Raw genomic sequence first — 10965 nt, 5'->3', positions numbered from 1 at the left:
CGAATTCCACTATAGTTTTTAAGGTTTGTTTGAATTGAAAAAACTTTATGATAATTTTTCCTCTTAACTTGTAGTGTCCTGAAGATGCAAATAAATTTTGCCAAACGTCGACAAATTTAAAAAACAAAGGACTTGTTGATTTCGGGACTAAATCATTATAAAAAGAAGAACACATTAATAATTGGATCGAGCAACAATAAATATAGGCTAAATTTTAGATGTTTTTGGTATATAATTAATTTCCACCGAAATGATACAAACTTTTGATTTTAATGCACTTCGGTGTTTCTACTTAATCGATAGAAATCACTCCCCTGAATAGAAGACAAATTACATAGCATATGTCAACTTTAAAAAAAGGCCTATGTATGTCAAAGTTATTATAATCTAAATATATCATAAAACCTTAATTGACGACACACTGATTCAATCACATCTCCTCAAATCACTCAATAAAAAGCTGCAATTTTAGGCCGATACAGATGTTCAAGGACGGTAGAGGTTCGATAAGAAGGATTTTTCGAAATTCCCATTTCCAAGGCGGTGAAACCACCCCACAAATATTAATATTTTTTTATTTAAAAAACACAAAAAAAAAAAAAAAAAAACGCTAAACACGTATATTATTTTTTGTTTTTTTTAACAGATATTTAAACAAATAATGTTCATTTAAAAAAAAAAAAAAAAACATAAAAAATCTTATTTTTGGAAAACGGTTTAACTTTATGTGTATAAGGTTCGAAAGAGGGAGTTGTTTTCAAACCGAATCTAAGGTGAACACCTACCCTCAAATTAGAAGATTTTTTGTATGTAAAAACCGGTGAGATTTCGGAAAACTACTAAACACAATATTTAATTGTTGTTTACTATTTTGAAGATTTTTTTAAAAATATATACAGGGTCAAAAAGATATGACCATTGACATATGCAAGGATCCTTAAAGGCCCTAGCGTTGGACAGTTTTAAAGCTAGAAAAAGGATTGAGTACATGTGTGTGCGTAGAGAGTTCGTTAAAGGGATTCCTCGAATCTGCAAAATTCCACCACACAGGTGATAACGCCCCCAACAAAGATATACAATATTTTTATTATTCTAAAAAAACGAGAGTTAGTCTTGGGGTCGTTAGGGAGAAGACGCCGATAGTACTTGAAAACGTCATATTCAATTTATTTGGCTCTTTTAACATATTTGAAATTTTTTAAAAATCATAGCAGGGTGTTCCAAAAAGTTGGGTAATTGATTAACCACAATTCTCCTTAAACTGCTTGACGTAAAAGCTAATTTTTGGCAAACGGTATTGTTTCAAAAGTCAAATTCCATCGAGATGAAACTACCCCTCAAATATTACGTTTTTTTTTTTTTTTTTTTTTTTTTTTTTTTTTTGTTTTTTTCTCATGCTGACATAATGTGAGAAATTTTATCCAGTTTGTTAATGGAAATTCTTGCGTTAATACAATATACCGCCATTACTCCGCTTGACGAGTATTTGACGACGAGTCATCAAAAAGCGAGAGCATGTGGTAACACACTTTCTAGGCGAACATAAGATAGGCGTTTTCTGTTCATGAGCTTTTTCTGTGACTGAAAAGCCCCGATACGTGATGGTAATTTTTTTCCGCAACCCAGACATTCAAAAATCTAATTACTTTGTTGCCTCTTCACTTTTTGGTTGTCGCTCTTAATTGACTTTACAATTCTTCTGCATTCCGTTCTATTGTGAACTGCCTCTTCCCACCATTCCTGCTTGTTAATTCCCTTTAAGTTTCATACGTCCAGGTAGCCTTGGATAAAAGGTGGCCATGAAACGTCGTGAAAAGGTGATTGATTCATACTTGCGCGTGCTGTCTATCCGCTATCTGGGAACAATCTAGGTTCTATTTTAGTTGACATGTAAGAACTCTGAGGAGCAGGGTACCGACCATGCGATTGTACTGCAAGAGAGACGAATATAAAGGATGATAACGCGAAAAATTCAGAAAAAATATAAGCCAAGTATTATCTATTTGGATGAAACCATATGGGTAGACAATGACCTAACCTTTTAAAACTATCTGGCGGACCGATACCATATCTGGTGTAATAGGCAATATTGGATCTACTGGTGAGTAAATTATGTTTTGTTTGCCGGCTTCGAAAGTTAACTATTTTCAAGATATTTTTTTTTTGCCTTGAAAATAGTTATATCTAAAATTATGTATTATAGAAAAATTAATAGTTAGTACAAGAATATTATAATAAATATATTTTATTCAAAACAATCAACATTTAAAAGTTTTTGATCATCTGCTGATGACAGACATGGTTAGCGAAAAGCGCGTCCAGTGTAAAATTAAAAGTGTTTTGGTGTATTGTACTGATTTATGTGTTTTATTTTGCTGTGTAACACTAAAGGTTCCAACCCCCAGCTGTAATTATTTCTTCTATTATATTAACAACACAATAATAAAATGATTCAAAATATTTAAGGGAGCTTTAATAAAAGCTTTTAGTGTTTATCTGCTAACTCAACAGTAGCGATTCAAACAGCATAAAGTTTTTTGAAAAAAAATATTAATCTTAGTATTATATTTATGATACACGTTATTTTCATATAACACCGTACGCACATGCCTATTTTAAGAATGAAATTGGGCGTGTTTTGTTTACAACTGCGTTCCCCTGCCGATACCCCGTACCACAGATCCGTTGGTCACACTATAGTTAAATTGGGGCAAAGTTGCGCCTTGGGATGTTTGCCAACATGCTATCAAAAAAGTTTCAGGAATTTCAAGGATTGCTGAGTTTTTTGAGAAAAACGGATTTTTTTGAAAATCAATTTTATTTTTTCCTGCCGTTACGTTTTAGAAAATCAAAACACTAATCGAATATTGTCATAGCCATTTTGTCAGGGCTATCTGACAGTATTTTTAGATTTTCCAGTTATCTGATAATTTGTGAGATACATAGGCCAACTTATTTTTTTTAAATACGAACCTGCATTTTTATTTGAGGTTTTGAAAGAACTCAGTCTCCTGAGTACAACGACATGCCACACTCTATTTTTTTTTGTTTTAGATACTTTAAAAAAGAACAAAACTGTTTGATTATTATTTAAAATAATTTGAAGCCCGACTCTGCATTTTTAAATTATTTAACCTAATTATATTCATCGCAACAATAAGGAAAATCGAGCCAATTGAAAGATTTAAATAAATAATATCCATGTCAGCAATTTAAAATATATTATTTTTAACTTTTTTGTGAATTTGAAATCTCAATGTATGATCTAATAATATGCATAATATTAATCCTAGTTATTATAAATATATCAACTTCTACAAACAAATTTCTAATACTCTACATATTCGAAAGGGTTTATTTAATACCACCCTCCCTATTGCACACATTTATTTTTCGTTCAATTTTATGTATAGCCCTTTCAACAGATCTTCTTATACTTCCGAATGCATTTTGTACTCTTTGTTGTAAATGTTGAGGTATATTGATTTCACTTTTACAAATGACATCAAGTAATGCCTCCGCCCCTTGGCCACAGGTTCAGGAACCTCGCTGGCCATTATGCTGCTCCACCATTCCCAATTCATCTTCCGAGGAAATGATTTTATTGTTGATATTATATTTATATTAATTATTTTATAATATTTTGTATTCTTTTATTGTATTTGATTTTCCGTATTCAATGTTTTATCTCAAGTCATTGTTCAGTTTTAAAACTCCCCCCTCAATATTGTAACAATGAATAGATTAAATATTAAAAAAAACAGAACCGGACTTGAAATTAGTTTAAATAAATTGTGTTCAAATTTCCGAAAAAAAAATTAAGTGTGGCATATCATTGTACTCAGGAAGCCGAGTTTTTTTCTAAATCTGAAATAAAAAATGCAGGTCCGTATTTAGAGAAATCAAGTTGGCCTCTGTATCTCATAAATTATCAGATAATTTAAAAATCTGAAAATACTATCAGATAGTCCTAATAAAGTGGCTATGAGAATGTACAATTATTTTTTTGATTTTTTAAAAAGTAACGACAGGAAAAAATAAAATTGATTTTCCAAAAAATCCGTTTTTTCCAAAAAACTCAGCAATCCTTGAAATTTTTAAAACTTTCTTGATGGCATCTTGGTGAACATCCCAAAGCGCTACTTTGTATCTATTACGGTTTCTAAGATACCAATGCTCGTACCTCGAATTTGTAGCACCCTGTATATTTCAGTATTTTTCTATATTTAAATATATAGAAATGTAAGTAATAGAATATAAGTTCTATTGTATAATGTTTAGTAGGTCACATATTTTCAGTGGGTATCCATTATTACAAATAAAGCTTGATTTTCATGCACCCGTTATATGTTGATACGATGCGCGATGGTCCGACGGTGATCTGATTGGTCATAACGTTTTCGCGCCACTTTTCATCCGGAAATATTTTACTTCAGCCCGTCAACGGACCCTCATACGATAACGGACGTTTTCACACTGTTTTGACAAATTTAATCTAACCTTCATAAAAATATAAGTAAAATAGCAAAATCGTTATGGAAACGAAAATATAAAATAGCACCAACGTATATCCGACAAACGGAGGCATGAAAATGCAATAAATTTAAAAACTGCGTTGTTTTCTAACCAATCAAAGTCTTTAAATTCTACCAATAAAATTAATATCGTATCAACGTATCGTCGGACAACGGATGCATGAAAATCAAGCTTAAGTTCTAAGCTTTGAATAAAAAGATTAAGGAAAGGGTATAATGATATCCATGTATTCCTGCTGTTCCTGCATGGTAGAGGGTGATGGAGCCCTGGGGTGGGATCTTTGACAGTTCTGTTTAATGATTCATTTGACACATGTGAATTTGATTTGAAATTTTGTGGGTTTGACAGTCTTTACTGAGCTTATTTTATAAGCTGCCGAGAGTGCTTACATTATAAGGAAGGACTATAGAAAAAAACTTAGGTCAAGCGCGATAGGGACCAAAAATGGCCGATTTAAATTCCGGTTTATCAGTGCCGTTCTAACTTTATTCAAAACGTGTAAAAATGTCATGCATTGAATCAATAATTTGTTGTTTTATTTTATGTTGTCAATAAATGTTGGTACTTATTAAAATCGTTATAAAAATGTATAATTCTAATAAAAATAGATAAGTTATAATAATTGTTTATTAACACAAACATCCGATACGCTACTAAAGCAGGTAAGTCAAAATGATAAATAAATTCTTTGGCATCTAATATTCGACAAATAGTAAATAAAGGCAAAAATGCAAGAAAAAATATATAATTAGTTAATTGTAAGTGAATTCCATAAATTATTGGTTTCCTACACGTATGTATATTATACAGTCACATACTAGTGAAAAGTTATTCTATTATTTCCCTCGATTTTTGACAGAGATATACCGCACGCTACACAACCAACTATTTTACAGTCCTTTTCGATAAATCGCAATAGTGTCACTGATAACTCAAGTTCTGCCACAAAAAATCCTTCTAGAGTTACTACCTCTAAACAACTACCAGTTGTAGAATAAATGCTAAATAACATAAAATAAGCTTAGTATAGCCTAACAAATCCACAAAATTTCAAATCAAATTAAAATGCATCAAATGAACCGTAAACAGAACTGTCACGGATCCCCACCGTAGGGCCCCACCTATGTCTACCATGCATAAATACATGGATAACATTATACTCCTTCCGTAATCTTGTTATTCAAAGAATTTTATGATTTTTTTTCATTCGTTGTGGCTTCGGACGAAATGGCATTTAAACCTAGGGTTGCCAACTTTCAAAATAAAAAATAGAAGACGAGAGGGTAAAAAAGCGCCATAAGCAAAACATTTTTAGGAACCTCGCCCAAAAGCTGTCAAGAATTTACCCGAAATTGAAATAAACTTTATGCGGTTCGTTTCCCTTACTTTCCTAAAAGTATTTATAATCAAAACATGTTAATAATTCTATATTTTATACAACGCTTTTTATTTACCAGTAAGTAAACATAAAAAAGCTAAGTAGCTAAGCGCTAGTTAGCTAAGTGTTAATTAGCGTCTCTTCCACAAATATTTCTTTTCTGTACGAATGAGCGGGAGTAGCTAAATTAACAATTTTGTTAAGCATTTTAGCGATAGGCGGATATTTTTTTATATTTTTAGTTTGGTTTATAAAAAAAGAGGACTTTTCCATATGCCAGAAAAAAAGAGAACAGTACGATCAAAAAGAGGACTGTCGTCTGGGATAGAGGACGGTTGGCAACCCTATTTAAACCCCTGAAATTTTGTTTAATAGCAAAAAGTGGCTTTTCTCTGACAAACTCGTTACGATTTGGATTCTAGCACAGTGGGAAAATATACTGCAATACAGCCTTTTTTCAAGAAATTTTGAATAATTTATTAACAAAAAATGCGTTCATATAGATATCTACGTATATGACGTGATGAAAACTATACAAACTTTTGTTTCACCAAAGAAAATAACACTGTTAATTATATATTTATTCTCAGAACTTATATTCTACTACGAAGTTTTTACTATTTTATTACATATTCCCTGATTTATAACCACAAATATCTTACTGATAAATGAAAATAAAAATCAATAAATCTATTTCCTAAATTCCTATTTATTCTCTTCGACCTAGGTATATAACCAATTATTCATAACAATTGATTACTGTTATTTAATTTGTCACAATTTTATTTGACCTATTAATCTAGAGAAAGTATCTGCGTGTAATCCGAATAAAATTATTATTGGAATCGTACTCCAATTTTTCAGTAATCAAAATACGATTATCTTCTTAAAAAGAATCTCGCCTCAGACCATAAACAAAACCTTGACATTGGAGCTTGAAAAAAGAATTGCCTAATGATGTGTTGAAAAAGATTAACCGTTATAATGTTAAAGGTATGTTCACACACGACAGTCACGTTTAAGTTCCGTTCCGTCAAACAGTTTCAGTTACGATCTGATATCTGATATACAGGCTGTTAAATCTTAATAATCTTTCGATTTATTATAATTATCTTCCGCAAGTACTACAATTTAGTGATACGAATGAAATTTTGAGGGTAAAAGTTACTAAAGTGCTACATATTTTAATGCTAAAAAAGTGTCGATAAATTCATCAGGGACGTGCATATGGGTTATTACTAGAATATTAAAACAAATCATGTACGCCACTGACATCTTTCTTTTGGTATCAAAATTGTGTAGGCCGTTTAATGCCAATTAAAAGTTATCTCTTGATATTTTGTCGAATTCGGCCTCCTTGATGAGACGCAATTTTATTAATCACAATTAATAAAAATAAAATTAATAAATTATATATTTTACATAATTTATTATTAAATATTATTACTGTTAGTTATTATTACTATTAGCCCAACCTACAGCAGTTTCAAATAAAAAAATATTGGTATAAAGATAATGACAAAATAACATAATTTTAAAAAGTTTTAACATCCTGTAACTCCAAAACTATGCATGTTTATAAAAACTTTTTTCCATATTTTTTGATGAGGTACCAATGAGTACTTATTTAAAACTTTCGCAAGTTAAAAATATTATTTTTTTTGAAAGGTTGACTTGGATCAAAACAAATTAATAATATTGCGTTAATCTCATCAAGGAGGCCGAAATCGACAAAATATCAAGAGACAACTTTTAATCGGCATTAAACTGTTTACACCATTTCGCTAACAAGAGAAAAAAAAGTCTGTGGCGTACATGCTTTTTTTAGAAAAATATTCCAGTAATAACCCATATGCACGTCCCTGGTGAATATGTCGACACTTTTTTAGCTTTAAAATATGCCGCATTTATAGTAACTTTTACTCTCAAAATTTGATTCGAAACGCTAAAAGTACTTGGAAGAAAATTATAATAAATCGAAAAAATATATACGACTCTAACACCCTGTAGCTACGAAACAAAGCAGAATCGGACCTATGTTGATATGAAAAATAAATCTTATTTTTACGTAAGGAATCTCTTCACGAGATATAGCACATGTTTTTTGAAACACCCTGTATTTTATAAATGAGAAATTTTGTTTGGGTGCATGTGAATATTTTAGTTAGCCTTTCAGGCAAGAACTACTGAATGGGTTTTAATGAAACTTCACAATAGTTTATACATCAGAATAAAATATAGGCTATAATTTAAAAAAGGTATTTTAAAAAAATAACAAAATAAATACCAGGAGAGTAATAAAATATCACACGCTTAGGTTAAACTCTGTCACACGACTATCTTTATTCATGGATTATCAATTACAACTAGACACATGTATAAAGTGTAATATTTATTATAGCACCTAGTGGCAATATTTGAAAGTATCTATACAGGTACTTACGCAAATTATTTACTGCTCTGAGGTACAGAGATTCCAAATATTTCTAATAAATTAGTTTTTCGTCTGCATCTAAGTTATTAGATGTATCTCTAACTATATGCATATATTTTATTGATTTTCATCTAGTTTCCTCATTATTTATTTACACTGCACTTTCAGAAATGAGAAGTAAAGAGGGAGATCTATGGACAGTCGGTCCGGGAAAGTTCTCGATTCGTCCAGAGCAGTTTGAAGACGAGTTCCATTCGTTATCCATCGACACGTTCCAGAATTTCATCTTGGAAGAAGGTAAGTGATTGATATTGGTTAATTTTACTAAATAGGGGTGAGGTAGAATGTACAACGTATGGGAGGTGGGTTACACCGCGACCTTACAGATCTATCGGTGTTTATTAACGACTTTACATCGTGTAGGCCTGCCCACTCTCTGACATTCCTCAGCCAAGACATTTTCTTCCTTCCGATACCTCTCCGGCCTTCGAGCTTGCCTTCGATCAACAGATGCAAGAATTGATATTTGGGGTTTCGCATTATGTGCCCCAGGTATGCGTTTTTTTTTCAATTTAATCAATTCAAACAATTCGCGCTGTTTGTTAACACGGCTCAGAACTTTTTCATTTGTTAACCTAGTCGTCCAAGGTTTCTTCAGGATTCTGTGATATAGCCACATCTCGAAAGCCTTTAGTTTATTAATGGCAGCTGCCTTCAATGTCCAACCTTCCCTACCATAAAGGAACATCGACCACACGTAACGCTTTACGAATCTTAAAAAAAATCTGAGGTTAAGGTCAAAATCAGAACAGACAAGTACTTTTCGAAAGCTAAAGAATGCCTGCCGAGCTTGTTCAATGCGACATTTAATTTTCTTGTCTGATTCTGATGTCCAATCTTGGGATGCCAGATGCCCAAGTACTTAAATTTATCTACTCTTTTTATGGGCTTTGTATTAAATGTTATGATGGGATTTTTATACACATCTGGTTCATGTTTAAACCCATTGCTTTGCTCTGTTCTCCTACCTTGTTGACCAATCGTTCTAGGTTGTACGTCGTGTATATTATCTCCAATCAAGACCGTATCGTCGGTGTAGCGGATTTTATTAATCCACACTCGGTTAACTTTGACTCCCATTTCCACATCTTCTAGAGCGTCTTGGAAAGTAGCTTCTGAGTACGCAATCACGTCACCAAAATTTAAGAAATATTTCTTTTGGATGTCTAGGAACCAACAAGATCTGCTAAAGTACATTATCTTGAAACATTAAGTGTGCAAAAAAAGTCCAAAACTGGCAAAGGAAGGTGTTATTTTTATCCTAGAAATCATGTAATGCCCCAAGTGCATTGAATAAATATGTAAAATTCATCAACAAAGCCTTAGCAAATAAGGCTAAAGATGATGATGATGAACCATCATCATCATCATTATCACGAGAGGATACCTCACTAGGACACTCATTTGTCATCTTAGTTCAGAGGTAAATTGTATTTTCGGTCATTGTATGGAAATTTATTTTAAATTGTACATTTTTACTTGAGCTAAATCAAACTTTCTAATGGAAATTATGAAGAAAAACAAATAAATAACGAACAAAAATTTCAGCCAGTTATTCGTGTCAAATAAAGTTATTTATGAAATACCAGTGCAACTCATTAGTAAATAACAAACAGTAAAATTAACTACTCTTAAATAATGTTTTCACTGCACTAATAGACTGAAAATTGATTAAAAATCATTTTATTTTACAACTCTTTTGCCTGACACACATTTATCTATGTTAGAATGAGGTAAATCTACAAAAATAGGAACTGTTTGAAAAAAATAAACATGTTCAACATCCCGCTCGTAATAAACGTAATGATGCAGATTAATAAATTGTTCGGACATTTCTCCAGATGTGTCACTTTCGTATAATTTAATCGTCAACGCTGAAGGAATTCTCCTAATTAATAAGCGGCGTTTTACAATATTAATTAATATTAATTTTGTCTACGTATGTCAGAGAATTTATTGTTTGTTTTCGGAATTAAATATTCATGAAGATATTACAGTCACTATTAAATAAGTTGTTTATATTTTTATAATTTTTTACCAATTAATTAAAATCACCTTAAATTTTCATATACAGGGTGGTCCGAACTGTATTCCGGAGACTTCGTCAGCATATTCTGCAGATAAAAATAAGTAAAAAAGTTCATAAAAATGTATGTTAACCTAAAATGGTTTAGAAGTTTCATTTTTATTTCGATTTTTTCCAAAAAATGTTTAATTTTTAATGAAAATTGGTGTCTCAGAGATGTTTGACATAAGAAATTTGATTTTGATGTTAATATGACTCCTATTTATAGGGGGCGCCACATATATGTGTTTTAACTCTTTTGATGAGTAATAACTTTTCATCCGTACCTGTATAAAACTACTGAGTGAAAAAATATACATTTTCGTGACTTTTTACGTTAAAAATGTCCCTTGGAAAAAATCACTAGGAGCAACCATTCTCAAGATATTTAGAATGGAAATAGTCAATACCATATCTTTATTGACAAAAAATAGACACACGTTGAGTAGATAGTTATTTGACTGAAATAATAAAAGGTGGGAAATTTTTATT

The 10965-nt window shown here is 31.4% G+C and overlaps 1 protein-coding gene across 1 annotated transcript in view; it reads left to right on the top strand.

Moving 5' to 3' along the window:
• LOC115883354 (pleckstrin homology domain-containing family G member 5) overlaps positions 1–10965 on the top strand; it is a 432893-nt gene that overhangs the window by 11965 nt on the left and 409963 nt on the right. The window contains exon 2 of the mRNA XM_030901711.1: positions 8517–8645. Within this exon, the coding sequence (XP_030757571.1) occupies positions 8519–8645 (127 nt within the window). The 5' untranslated portion in view covers positions 8517–8518. The remainder of the gene's footprint in view (positions 1–8516; positions 8646–10965) is intronic.

Source organism: Sitophilus oryzae, unplaced genomic scaffold, assembly GCF_002938485.1.
Source record: "Sitophilus oryzae breed Bouriz unplaced genomic scaffold, Soryzae_2.0 scaffold_186_pilon_pilon, whole genome shotgun sequence".
Taxonomy (NCBI): domain Eukaryota; kingdom Metazoa; phylum Arthropoda; class Insecta; order Coleoptera; family Curculionidae; genus Sitophilus; species Sitophilus oryzae.
Note: the sequence above shows the minus strand (reverse complement) of the source record. Positions and strands in the feature narration are given on the sequence as shown.